Below are 14,730 nucleotides of genomic sequence, written 5' to 3' on the forward strand. Positions count from 1 at the left end.
TGAACCTAATAAGCTCTTTCAAACATCTCTCCACCAAACATAACTATTAGAGGTTTAACTAGTCAAAACCTCTAAAGTGACTGAAACCTCTAATTTTATCCCAAAAAACTCTTTACCAAACAGGGTCATTAAGGACCCGTTTGTTTAGTAAAATATTATACAAACATATTTTTTAATTTTTTAGAACCCTACTTCATTCCTTCTTATACATTAGAAAATAGTAATCATTCATCACTCCTTCTCGAATATTGTAGTCAAACACCGAAAAATATTTATAATGAAAATTAGGAAAATATTTCATGGACTTCTAGTAAGACCGAAACAAGGTCTCGGTTAGATTAATATCTAGGTCTTCATAGATCTTGCCAAAGGCAAAAACTCCAACCAAACATTCAGAGAGATTTGATAGAAACAAAGATTAAACTTGTTCAACGTATTCAACATCCCATCAGAAATAGAAAAACACAATCCCCATGTTAAAAGTTATGTAAAACCAATAAATATCCTTTTAGAGGATTAAATTCCTTGTGCCCATTAGAAGGGAGACTTGCGTCCATCTTATTTAGTTCAGAATAAGAATCTGCAATCCATAAATTAATAGGTTTACTTGTTTAGAGGAAGTGGCATTTTCAGTAGTCAGGGTTTATTTTAGTAACTTTTGAAGACTTTGATTTTTAAGGGCCATTACTATATTATGTATGTTTGAGAACATGCTTGAATTCTTAAGACTTTCAAGATTATGAGACTTTTTTGAGTTCTTCCATCTCAAACATTTCATATAATAAATAATGAAAGAAAAAAAAAACAAGAAGAAAACCTATTGTTACAAATTTTGGAAAATTGCCAAAGAGAGTGAGAAAGAATAAAAGTCTGTTAAGGCTTGTTCTATCTTGTATAGGCTTATGAGGGAAGACAATGAAGCAACACAATTAATAATAGGATTCTTAAATCCTTACTTTGTCTCAAAGAAGTTGAAAATTGTAAAAATGATGGTAATAATGGTAGTGATTATCGAGAAACGGCATGTTGAAACAACACATGTCAAGAATTCAGAGTGTCAATCGAAAAAACAGTAAAGTGACATTGTATTCTAGTTTCACATGGCCTGCCAGTAATTAATGTCATTATAACACGCTTCAACCCATTACCCTTTCATATAGAAAATGATAAAATGCATCAACAAAAGAGTTCTCTAAACACATATAAATCTTTTATAAACCAATCGGAGGACAATCTAGTCCAAACAAAAAAATGAAACTCAGTGTCAACTGAATGTTGCCTTCGGCTCTCACATGAACCAACGCTAATCGGCTCTCACATGGACCAATGCTAAAAAAGATTTGACCTTTGGCCTTCCTTTGTAAGGAAGCCCTAAAGCACTTCAATTTGGAGACTTTAGATGGTGCACACATCTGATACCACACAATTTATCATAATACACATGAACCAATCAGACATCCCCTCCTCAACAGTACCTCCCAAAACCATATGGGCTGGTCAAATGAGACCTCAAGGCCACACACATTCTTACATGTATCTAACGTTGTTATTAACGGAACCACAAGTGCTACCGGTACAACCGTTTGTATTTAACAATAAACCCTCACCATTGCGTGATTGTCACGTGGTTCTCTCCTCACATTTAGCAAATACAACTTATTTTTCTCATAAATATAAGATACACAGTGCAATTAAAAGGCACTCTATTCATTTTCATTGCTTACCTAAGCTTTATACACCACTCAGTAGTCATTCTCATCACTGACTTAGATAGCAGAGTGAGGTCATTGATCATCATCCCATCTTTGACCATTTCTCTGTCTTATCTCAGGCATTTAAAGAATTCAGATTCCTCACATTATATATAAGGTCCAAATTTATCTTATAATTTTCGAACAAGTGCAAATTTATCTCTAATGTACGAAATGATGTAATTTTACTCCTTAATGTTGTCAAGCAATATTCGTTTTACTCCTACCTAACAGAAATTTTGAACGAACTGATATGACAGTTATTCGACTGCCACATCAAATCTTTCAAACAAGTTTGTTGAAATCTAAAATGAAGGAGTTTCATGCATGTATTTTGGTAAGTTGTTAGTTATTCAATTGTCACCTCAGATCTTCCAAACAAATTTATCGATATCTAAAATGAAAGAGTTTCGTGCACGAATTTAGTAAGTTGTTTATAACTGTTTTAATGGCATAGTAAATATTTTATGCAGTTTTTTTTTTTTTTTTTGTGTGATCAACTTGTTTATGAGACTTAAATATTGATATTTTGGCAGGTTATTTATAAATATGTTAGTAACATATATAATAAATATTTTAAACATAATTAATGTTTAAAAGACAAATAACATTAAACCAATACATTTAAAATTTATGTTACATAAAGATAAAATTAATCTTATTTAAAAAGGTTACAACTAAAATTATACCATTTTATACTTTAAACACTCTCTAAATTCCAAATTTCATTTATACATAAACCTTTGGATTGGAGAAGTTGGAGGCAGCAGACAATATCATCCAAGAAAGAATATTTTCTTGGCTTTTGCCAAAACAATCAAAAGGAGAAAAGGAATGATTATATTCAAAGAAAACAAAATTCCAAATTAAATGTAGAAAGAATAACAACATGGACAGAAATTAATAGAAGACACCATTATAATATACCTATATATATATATATATACTCTTAATTCCTTCTCTGCATATATCAAATTCATTCTGAGTTTTCATAATCTGATCTGAGGAGATATTTTTAGCAATTATCAATAATGGATTCAAGGCAAAAGGAACGTACATTTGAAGATTTCGACCCAACTATTGAATGGGAAAAAGATGCTACAGCTGACATCCTTAAAATCTATCTACCAGGTCTGTCTATTTTCTTTTTCTTTCTCAATTTTCTTCTGAGTAGACCTCATTCGGGTTAACCGGGAAAATCCATTTTATGATACGAAATGGCTCCAATGTTTTTTTTATGCTTTTATCTTAAGAATTGTGATAAAAAAAAAAATCTAACTCAATTTACTTTATTCTAAATAAATACGGATGAAAAATACCGGAAAATTTCTTAAAAAATGGTTAATTTTGACTTATTTGGCTTTAGTATATATTCATACTATGAAAATAACATTATTCATCTTAAATTATTTCTAGTAGGATGCCAATTTATAATCGTGTTATGTTATTTATATATTTAATATTAGAGGATTATATATGATCAATGAGAGAGAAAGAAAAAAATATTTAGAATGTCTTTGATGAAAATATGTTAAAAATTGTAATGGTTTTTGGGACTAAGTATTAGCACGGATATGTTCGTAGCCGATTCATGGGTGCAAAATCTGTTGCAGTTTTTTTAAAAAGTAAAAGTAAAGACAAAATGATACATTTAGCGATAAAAATTTATGTTATTTTTATTTTATTTCTCACGAGTCTAATGAGGTAGTAAAATTCAGAAAAATTATTTATTTTTTTTATCAACGTGGATCATATATTAGATACAGTCTATATTTATGTAAGGTTGTATTCTTTGTTTTTATTTTTATGTTATCATTATATTCCTATTATCTAATGAAATTTTAGGATTCTTGTAAAAAAATCCAAAAAATTAGATATTTTTTTTAAGCTATTTTGACAAATTTTGAATATAATGAAATTAGGAAAACTATATGTTTAGCAATGGAATTTCTGTCGGTATTTCTAATTTTTCTATGGTTATTTCCTTTGAGAGTATACAGACTCTTCGTAACACTCTGTCTTGCCCTGTTTGGGAGAAGGTTAATGGGAGTAAAGGTGAGTAATGGAATGTTAAGTGTATTAAGTTAATCTTGTTTGGGAGTTATTTTTTTTAGAGTAAATGGAAGTTAATGGGGTTAAATCTTTACTTCCTCTAACCTCCAAACTCTAACATCCAAATTGGGGGTTAATGAGAGTAACGTAAACTTTTTTAAAATTTCTTGTCTCTGCAGAGTAAATTTAACCTTCATTCCCCTCCAAATTTAAACATTTAACCTCATTTACATCTTATAAACTCCCAAACAAGGTTAATTTTTAACTTTCATTTCCATCAGTCTCTTCCCTTTGCATTACCTCATTTAACTCTCACATTCGTTAACCTCCAAACTCTCAAACAAAGACTCAATAGCAGATAAAACAAATATACAAACGGACTTAAATCGTATTATATGGGTTGAATCGTCTCTGTAAATTGTGTTATCAATTCGTAAATTGTGACCCCAATTAATTTCAAGTTTCAACTTAAAAATAGAATTTGAACTAACAATGAAAATTTCATTTATTGGATATAGGTTTCAGAAAGGAGCAACTGAAAGTTCAAGTAACCACAACTCGGTTATTGAGAATAAGCGGAGAACGTGAATTGGGAGACAACAAAGGGATCAAATTCCGCAAAGAAATTCCAATTTCATCTAATTACGACACTAATGATATCACAGCCAAATTCGAAAGAGGTATTCTCTTCATCAAACACCCTAAATCTATAATCCCCGATCGGAAACCACAACCACCGCTACCACAGGCAGCGACACCACTTAAAGATGCCCCCAAGCCTCCAAAACCACCGCAGCCAAAGCCACAACCACCACCACCACCACCACCACAGGAAAAATCGAAGCAACCGCCGCCGACGCCCAAGATTGAATCCCCGAAGCCTGAAACGCCCAAAATTGAACCCCTGAAGACTGAATCTGATGCAACGAAAACACGAATTGAAAACAAAATTGGTGGATCGGGAAAAGGAAATGCTATTCCGGAGAAGGTGGGAGAGAAGAAAGATAATGGAGTAAGCGAGATTGAGAAGAACGGCCAGAAAGAGAAGAAGAGTGATGAAATTGCTGCCGGAATCACAAATGATAAGCTCGGAGGTCCGGATTCTGTTTGTGGTAATGTCGGAAACGGAGAGAAAGTGGCTGCCGGGATTGTAACCGGAGTTCAGAGATCTAATTACAGGGAGGTTTTAAGTGATGTGGTGAAGGAATTGAAGGACCCAAGGAAGCTGATGGAGTCGGTTATGACTGTTTTACTGATTGTGATGCTTTGGGTTCATGCTATGATAATGAAGCCGATTAGGCACTTTAGAAATTCTGGGAAATAATTGTTTATTTCTATTTGTAATCAAATAAAATATTCATATATAATTATTATATATGGGCATGATAATGTAACATTTATTGCAAAATTTTATAAGCATTCTCTTCCCAGTCTCCAGCTAATTTTCCAATGAAATTAAACAATTTACTACTAGTATTTATATTATAATGTGTTTTTCAAAATAGAAAAATTAAACAAGTTAAAAAAATTAAACTAATAAATTATTTACCAATACGTATTTTTTGAATTATTTTTGCATAGAAAATTCGCAAATGGAAAATAAAAAAAATAAAGATATTCTATGATTGGCCATCAATATGCCATTTCTGATGAATATGTTTATAGATTAGAGTGATATCAAAAGTTACAGAAATTATGAAACTGGACAGTTGTATATAGGAATTGAATACTTATAAACTAGACAGCAGTTGAATATGTTCAATATGATTAACGAGAAGTAGATAGGAACATTACTCAATATTTAAATTAACGAGACAGTAACTGTAAATAACAAAACACTTCAATCAGGAAGTGTAAAAACTTTAATAAACTTGATCATTGACAGCAAAAACCTATTCGTCATCACCCATATTTTCCACATTAACTGTAGCTAATTCTAAATTATCAGAAGAGGATTCGTCCATCTCCAGGATTGGACGAAGAAACTCCGCTCTTCTTCTCGCTGCAACTTAAAAAAACCAAAACAAGACAAAACAAAATCCAACGTTAGTAAAAAAAACCACTATATTCTTTTTGGGGTATGAGATTTATAAAAATAGAAAGTATAAGTACTATCCAGGACTATTATATTTGGGCTGCTCAAGATTTGATTTTCAAGCCCAAATCTAATCCAATTATGCCAAAATCCGGTTAAATTGATAATAGAATGTGTAGGGTTTGAACTGATGTTTTAATGAGATTCAGTTCAGTGCAACCCATGAATATGAATACGTTTAATCTATTCCAATGATTTTCTATATATGATATGAATAGAATGAAAGAGTGATATGACTTACTCTCTTCAAGGTAGGTATAAGCAACCTTTGCAGCACTTGCCTCTGCTGCTTTCTTGGATTTTCCTGCCTTGCCATAAAACTTTTCTCCTTTCACTTCTACAAAAGAATAAAATTTTGGCATATGACATGCCCCTGTTTTCATAGTAGTGTAAAGAGGTAAAGAGAAACACTCTTTTTGTGCCAATTCCTGCAACAGATTCTTATAGAAGATAGGACTATCCTGCAGGTTAAAAAAAAAAAATTAAGCCAGAAATTTACACAAACGAAACGGGCAAAATACATACATGGCCACTGAATTATAGTCCCTAAGCTTCGTGAAATGAAAATCAGAGACGGTAATGTCAGTTGCCATATATGTATTTTACCATGATTAAGTAAAATTAGGGATTCAATTCATAAAAACTAGCCTCTTCAAAATCATCTGTTGCAATTGACAAGGGAAATTCCGAAGCGTGTTCATCAGTTACAACTGTGAAGAAGATCATAGGAGCATGAGATGGATTCTCAAAATCATAGTAATTAAGAAAAGGAAAAAATAATAACGATAAAAGTACCTTCGTTCGATTGAATATCAGGCTGGTCATGCAGTTCCTGAATATAATTTGAGGAATCTGATTCTGAACAACGAAAGAAATTAGCAGAAATTATGAAAAATATATATTCAATCTTCCATACTAAATCAGATTTGATCTATGCCATTCAATCGGAGGAGCGAGTTTAAAAAAAAATTGAAAATTATAAATGAAGTCCCTGGTATCAAATCATCAATAGATTCCATAAAATCTAGTGTCATTCATTCATTCATTAATTAAACAAATATATGAATCTGACAATTGAAAGTCAGAACTAGCAGACACTATATAATTCCAATCAGTTCAAAATTAATCAACTTACCTTGATCTGGAACAGAACTGAAGTGAAGAATTGCGATCTCAGCAGCGCAGTTTTGGGATTTCTTAGAAGATGTGGAAGGAGAAAGAGAATCGAAGGAGATTCCGTTTACAGAAACAGAGGATTTGAAGGTTGGAGTGTGATCAAAGCCTTCTCTAATGGTGGAGTACTTTGGGAGCTCCCATTTTTTCTTCTGGCAGAGCTCATGCAACTTCTGCTTGTACATTTTTCTTCTCTTTCTCTATCTGAAGAAGATTAGAGATGATGAGTAAGAAATGGAAAGCGGAGAATATATAAAGGTTGAAGAGGAAGATGAAAAGGCTTCCGGCGTTTCCGTTTAGAGGCTTAACGCATATTTACACTTACTACACCCTTAAACTTAATCTTTGACAAGACCGTTGGACTTTTAAAATAATCTATCACATACTTTTATAGTTGAGACCTATCAGACATTTATACTTTGTTCCTTCAGACTTCCCGTACAAAATCATTGATCTGGCATGACAGATGAAGCCGCGTGGGTTCGTTCTGTATGCTGCCTCATGTGTCAAAGATTTACAAATCAACGATTTTATGTGCAAGATGTCTGAATGAACCAACTATAGATGTATGATAGGTTTTTAAAACCAACTATAAGTGTGTTGATAGGGCTGAGTTCGGATCTTAGAGAAATTGGATTGGACCGAATATCCGAGTAAAAAGATCAAGAATTGGACCGAATTGTTGACTTTTTTCAAAAAAAAACTAGACTGAACTGGACTGTTGACTTTTTTTTATCAAAGAACTGGATCGAAATTATCCAGATCTGAACCGATAACTGAATTGGATTGGACAGGACTGAACTGAATTGAAAGAACTGAAGATTTATCATATTAAATTTATATTTTATATGAAGTTTTATTTTTTCCTATTTAGTGAAGTGTTGTATTTCCTATTTTTATTTAAGATATGTTGTATTTCTTATTCTTATTTAAGGTAGGTTAGAATTATTAGGGTGATTTAAGGTATGTTATATTTCCTATTAATATTTAAGGTATGTTAGAATTATTAAGGCGATGATTTGTTAAGCCAACTCTACTTGCCTTGTCCCCTTTCCTATTTAAGAGAATCGGCTGATACTAATTAATTATGCAATTGGTTAATGAAATCTTTTTTTTATATAGGCCTAATACATAAATAACCCCCTGAACTTGTCCAAATGTTGCAACTGCCTCCCTCAACTTTCAATTGTAATAATTTACCCCTTAAACTTGTCCAATTGTAAAACATAACCCCAAATTGAGAATTTTTTTACCCCGTATTTGAAGCAACCGTAAAAAAGTTTCTCCGGATTCGTATCACGCCAAAGATCTGATTATCATACTCCACGAGCGTTGCAGATTTTGTATTTCACATGTTTCTTCAATTGCAGTCCATGTCAACAATTTGGGGTTGTATTTTACAATTGGACAAGTTTAAGGGGTAAGTTGTTAGAATTGGACAAGTTTGAGGGGTAAGTTGTTACAATTAAAAGTTGGAGGGGCAGTTGCAATATTTGGACAAGTTCAGGGGGTTATTTGTGTATTAGGCCTTTTATATATTCTTCTTTCTATTCTCTCTGTTCTCATTATTTTTTGTCCTATTCTAAAATTCTAGTTCATAAGGATCCTACTTCACCAAAATACTAGTTCTGACATCATCTCCTCAATTTCCTTTCTAAAGTGAAATCTAATTGTTTGTGTTGGCGATATTTTTGAGAAACAAAAATATTCCCTTTACAACCTTGACTCGTGCGGGAAGATGCGGGAAAATGCGGGCATGCCAGAGAATTAGGTTCTCAACCTACGTTTAAGAAAACGGTTTTTTTTGTAGATATGCGTCTATATCTAATGGAAAAATGACTAATAATCAAACAATTGTACGAGAAAAAGCAAGGATTGTGAAAACGTTTCCCTGGGTTCTTAGTTGCCGTCAACACAACTTTAACTAGAATTGGACCAATAGTTTTCGATGATTAAAAATGTAAGAATAATAAAGCAAGCACAAAAGTTTTTGAATTTTTTCTTTTTTATTTACTTTAAAATGAGAGTTTTGGGTTACAATCAACCGAATGGAAATAATTACAACCAAGAAAGCAAATTAATATTCACATTGTCAAAAGCAATAATAATAATTGAAATTAAAATTGAAATGAACAATTGAAATGAATTAACCGAAGCGGTGAGCGGTTTCGTCGAAGCGTCGCGTTGAAACATCGTGTCTGCCTGAGGTCGTTATCCTGAGATCGATGCTTGACTTGAGTGAAATGCTTGTATAGTGAGCTAAATTGATTGGATATGAGTGTATGGAAATCGGAAATTGACGTGGTAAAACTGATATTTCGGCTAGGAAATTGAGTTTTTAGGCGTGAATTCGGATAGGAAAATGGCTCGGATTTGTGTTTGATAAAAAAAAGAGTAATTTATATCGAATTGAGGACTTAGAGGGACGGTTTTGATGATGAAAACCGACAAAAGGGGCTGCTGGAAAATGATGAACAAAAGCTTGAAATTGTAAGGATTGTGGCTAAAATTGATTATAAGAATGAAGGATTAGTGATTGGAATTGAATTGTAAGCTTGAAAAACCGAATTTTGGAATGAATTTGGATTGAAAAGGGACGAATTTGGCTGGAAAAATAGATGAATAGGCCGAAATATTTGAGAGAAAAAGTGTTGTGTATTTTGGTTTTGATTTGTGTTAATTGTTTTTGTTGGGTGTTTGAAGTGGGGGTTGGAATGAATATGGAAGAGACTATTTATAGGTGAAATTTGTGCCTACTAAACACACACTTGCCTACTACTCATGTCATGCTTCCACCTTGAATAAAATCTGATTGTGCTTCCTTAATTATAGGCCTCAACTTGACTTTGTTTAGCTTTGACCCGAAATTGTTTTGTGTTTCTGGAGGTGACTTTAAAAAATTCTTGCTCTCTCTGTGGTTGTCCTGTGATGATGCTGAAGATAGATCCAAAAAGCTAGGGATGTCTAGTTTCTGGATCCGAGCTTACTTCTGATGTTCTTGAACGTTTAGCTCCTCGAATAATTTAATCAAAAGTAGCCAGTGATCACTTCGGATTTTTCTGCACATTTTAGTTAATTAAATGGCATATTGCCACTTTGTCACCTACTAACCCATGTTTTACTCCCTTTTGACTATTTTTTTTATTTTTTATTTTTTATTTCTTATTCTTTTATATTCTTTTATTTTTATTTTGATTTTTATAATAAAAATAATAAAAATGACAAAATATAAGTTATAATTATAACATTATGGTAAAAATGTGAATAAATGTAAAAATTACATTTACCCTTAACAGTTTGTAATTTCAATTTCATGTATATTGTTTCTCCTACTATTTCTTTTGATTGTTGGTTAATCCTAAAATTTGTGTACATATGACAATCAAAATAGATAATTAATTTGGCAGTGTTTGACTTTAGTAAAATTTTGATTTCTGTAATTGAATTTTAACTCGTTAGAATCTAGTCAAGTTTTTTCTGCTATTGTACTTTAATTTGTTACTGTTTAGCTTAAGTTGTGCATTTCTTAAGATTTGTGTGTGTTAAAATATTAAAATTGTTAACCTTGAAACAAAATTATCTATTTGATCTTTAGCAATTTGGTTCACCAATTACTTTATTTCGGTTGAAATTAATATTTAGTATTGTAAACACATGTTATTTATTTTTTATTAAGAATTTTATATATTTATTATCTTGTAAATTATGTTTTTAATTTATTTTTAGTAAAAGTATAGGTAATTTATTATTTAACTCGTCAAATAACTGTACTGGATTGGACCGGAACGGAATCTCCGAATTGGACCGGGCCAAAATTTACCCATAATTCAAGTATTTCTCAAATTATTTTTCCATAGAAAATTTGCAAGTGAAAAATAAAAAAAAACAAAAATATTTTATGACTAGCCATCAATGTGTCATCTCCGATGAATATGTTTATAGATTCCCGAGTGATATCAAAGTTAATGATTTCTCTTTAAGAAATCAAGATTTTTTGCACTTCAGTAAGAGATACATTTTACGAATCTTTTTACAGCAATTATGAAATTGGACAGTCGTATATATAGGAATTGAATACTTATAAGCTGTACATCAATTGAATATGTTGAATATGATTAAATTAATGAGTCAGTAACTGTATCCTAAAACACTTCAATCAAGAAGTGTAGAAACTTTAAATAAACTTAATTAAACTTGATCATTGACAGCAAAAACATATTCATCGTCATTCATATTTTCCACATTAACTGTAGCTAATTCTAAATTATCAGGAGAGTTGGGTACATCCATCTCCACGATTGGACGAAGAAACTCAGCTCTTCTTCTCTCTCCAACTTAAAAAAAACAAAACAAAACCCAATGTTAGTAAAACCACTAGGTTCATTTGGGGTATAAGATTTATAAAAATAGAAAGTATAACTACTATCCAGGACTAATATATTTGGGCTGCTCGAGATTTGATTTTCAAGCCCAAGTCTAATCCAATTATGCACAAATCTGGTTAATTGATAATAGATTGTGCCGGGTTTGAACTGATGTTTTGATGAGATTCAGTTCAGTCCAATGCATGAATATGAATAGGTTTAATCCTTGAAAGGAATTGCAATGATTTTCTATAGATGATATGAATAGAATAAAAGAGTGATATGACTTACTCTCATCAAAGTATGTATAAGCAACCTTTGCAGCACTTGCCTCTGCTGCTTTCTTAAATTTTCCTGCCTTGCCATGAAACTTATATCCCTGCACTTCTACAAAAGAATAAAATTTTGGCATATGACATGCCCCTGTTTTCATAGTAGTGTAAAGAGGTAAAGAGAAACACTCTTTTTGTGCCAATTCCTGCAACAGATTCTTATAGAAGATAGGACTATCCTGCAGGTTAAAAAAAAAAAAAATTAAGCCAAAAATTTACACAAACGAAACGGGCAAAATACATATATGGCCACTGAATTATAGTCCCTAAGCTTCGTGAAATGAAAATCAGAGACGGTAATGTCAGTTGCCATATAGTTTAGGAGCCATATATGTATTTTACCATGATTAAGTAAAATTAGGGATTCAATTCATAAAACTAGCCTCTTCAAAATCATCTGTTGCAATTGACAACGGAAATTCCGAAGCATGTTCATCTGTTACAACTGTGAAGAAGAACATAGGAGCATGAGATGGATTCTCAAAATCATAGTAATTAAGAAAAGGAAAAAGTAATAACGATAAAAGTACCTTCGTTCGATTGAATATCAGGCTGGTCATGAAGTTCCTGAATATAATTTGAGGAATCTGATTCTGAACAACGAGAAATTAGCAGAAATTATGAAAAATATATATTCAATCTTCCTACTAAATCAGATTTGATCTATGCTATTCAATCGGAGAAGCGAGTTTAAAAAAACTGAAAATTATAAATGAAGTCCCTGGTATCAAATCATCAATAGATTCATTCATCAACAAATATATGAATCTGACAACTGCAAGTTAGAACTAGCAGACACGATATAATTCCAATCAGTTAAAAAATTAATCAACTTACCTTGATCTGGAACAGACGAACTGAAGTGAAGAATTGCGATCTCAGCAGCGCAGTTTTGGGATTTTTTAGAAGATGTGGAAGGAGAGAGAGAATCGAAGGAGATTCCGTTTACAGAAACAGAGGATTTGAAGGTTGGAGTGTGACCAAAGCCTTCTCTAACGGTGGAGTACTTTGGGAGCTCCCATTTTTTCTTCTGGCAAAGCTCGTGCAACTTCTGCTTGTACATTTTTCTTCTCTCCCTCTCTCTCTGAAGAAGATTAGAAAGGATGGTGAGAAATGGAAAGCGGAGAATATATAAAGGTTGAAGAGGGAGATGAAAAGGCTTCCCGCGTTTCCGTTCATATTTATATATGTATATTTACACCGAGGGCTGTAAACGAGCAGAGCCGAGCCGAGCTTTGGCCTGTTCAAGCTCTGCTCGCTATAAAATTAACGAGCTCGAGCCCGAGCTGAGCTTGCTATAAAATTAACGAGCCGAGTTCGAGCCGAGTTTTGGCTTGCTCAACGAGCTTGACTCGAGCTTCGAGCTTGTTTCGAGCCCAAAATCCTCTTTGGACTTGGTTCATTAAGAAAATTATCTAACCATGAATTGTTTGTGAGTAAATCGTGAATTATATTTGTGAAGTTTGCTCGCAAATAACTCTTTAATTGTGTACATAAACAAGATAACAAGCAAAGTTCGTGAATAAATAAATAAGATGCTTACAAATAGTTCTTTTATTACTCATTTATTATGTTTGTGAACAAACTCATCTAACAGCAAATAAAATTATATTAAGTTTAGATATTTGTGAACTTACACAAAACTATATAGTTTTCTAAAATATGTTCATAAATGTTCTAATCGAGCCTGCTCGCGAGCTTTCGAGCCGAGCTTTGGCCTGTTCAAACTCGCCTCGTTTACGAACCGAGCCAGTAAATCGTGTTCACGAGCGGCTCGTTTACAAATCGAGCCGAACCGAGACGAGCTTTTATCGAGCCGATCGCCGAGCCGCTCATAAGCGGCTCTGCTCATTTTACAGCCCTACCTAGGGCTGGGGATTGGATTGAACTTCGGGGTTAGTAAAAATTGAAAATTTTGGTCTGGTTCAATTCGGAAAATCGAGGATTCGGTTCCGGTCCAATCTAATCTTTTATTTGACGAGTTAAATAATAAAATATTTTTATTTTTATCAAAAATAAATTAAAAACATAATTCACAAGATAATAAATATATAAAATTCTTAATAAAAAATAAACATGTGTTTACAATACCAAATATTCATTTCGTCCTAAATAAAGTAATTAGTGAACCGAATTGCTAAAGAACAAATAGGTAACTTAGTTTCAAAATTAATAATTTTAATATCTTAACACACGCAAATCTTAAAAAATGCACAACTTAAGCTAAACAGCAACAAATTAAAGTAAAATAGCAGAAAAAACTTGACCAAATTTTAAGGAGTTAAAATTCAATAACATAAATCAAAATTTGACTAAAGTCAAATACTATCAAATTAATTGATCTATTTTAATTGTCATATGTACACAAATTTTAGGATTTAATCAACAACAAAAAGAAACAGTAAAAAAAACAATACCTGAAATTGAAATTGCAAACAATTATATTTCACTTTAGAAAGGAAATTGAGGAGATGATATCAGAACTAGGATTCTCATGAACTAGAATTTTAGAATATGAAAAAAAAAATAAGAATAGAGAGAAGAATATAGAAGAAAAAAAAATTCATTAACCAATTACATAATCAATTCGTACGAGCTGATTCTTTTAAATATGAAACATGTCAAGGAAAGTACAGTTGGCTTAGCAAATCATCGCTCTAATAATTTTAACATACCTTAAATAAGAATAGAAAATATAGCCTACCTTAAATCACTCTAATAATTTTAACCTACCTTAAATAAGAATAGGAAATACAACCTAACTTAAATAAAAATAGAGAATATAACACTTCACTAAATAGGAAAAAATAAAACTTCATATAAAATATAAATTTAATATGATAAATCTTCATCTCTTTTAATCTAATTCGGTCCAATCCAATCCAATTCGGTTATCGGTCCAGTTCTGGATAATTTCGGTCCAGTTCTTTGATAAAAAGTGAACAATCCAGTTCGGTCCAGTT

General features: G+C 32.1%; 2 protein-coding genes across 2 annotated transcripts; one reads left to right on the forward strand and one right to left on the reverse strand.

The window, feature by feature from the left end:
• The first annotated feature begins 2,726 nt into the window (after positions 1-2,726).
• LOC136222198 (inactive protein RESTRICTED TEV MOVEMENT 2-like) lies at positions 2,727-5,176 on the forward strand. The gene is made up of 2 exons (XM_066009739.1): positions 2,727-2,882; positions 4,322-5,176. Exons 1-2 carry the CDS (start codon positions 2,783-2,785, stop codon positions 5,125-5,127), a joined length of 906 nt encoding a protein of 301 aa, XP_065865811.1. The 5' UTR covers positions 2,727-2,782; the 3' UTR covers positions 5,128-5,176.
• Positions 5,177-5,455: 279 nt separating this feature from the next.
• On the reverse strand, positions 5,456-12,871 carry LOC136222567 (double-stranded RNA-binding protein 1-like). The gene is made up of 10 exons (XM_066010325.1): positions 12,605-12,871; positions 12,298-12,360; positions 12,151-12,212; positions 11,727-11,946; positions 11,266-11,405; positions 7,034-7,271; positions 6,694-6,756; positions 6,547-6,608; positions 6,140-6,359; positions 5,456-5,811 (listed from the first exon to the last, which is right to left on the reverse strand). Exons 1-10 carry the CDS (start codon positions 12,828-12,830, stop codon positions 5,696-5,698), a joined length of 1,410 nt encoding a protein of 469 aa, XP_065866397.1. The 5' UTR covers positions 12,831-12,871; the 3' UTR covers positions 5,456-5,695.
• Between the last annotated feature and the right edge of the window lie 1,859 nt (positions 12,872-14,730).

This window comes from Euphorbia lathyris, chromosome 3, assembly GCF_963576675.1.
Source record: "Euphorbia lathyris chromosome 3, ddEupLath1.1, whole genome shotgun sequence".
Lineage (NCBI taxonomy): Eukaryota > Viridiplantae > Streptophyta > Magnoliopsida > Malpighiales > Euphorbiaceae > Euphorbia > Euphorbia lathyris.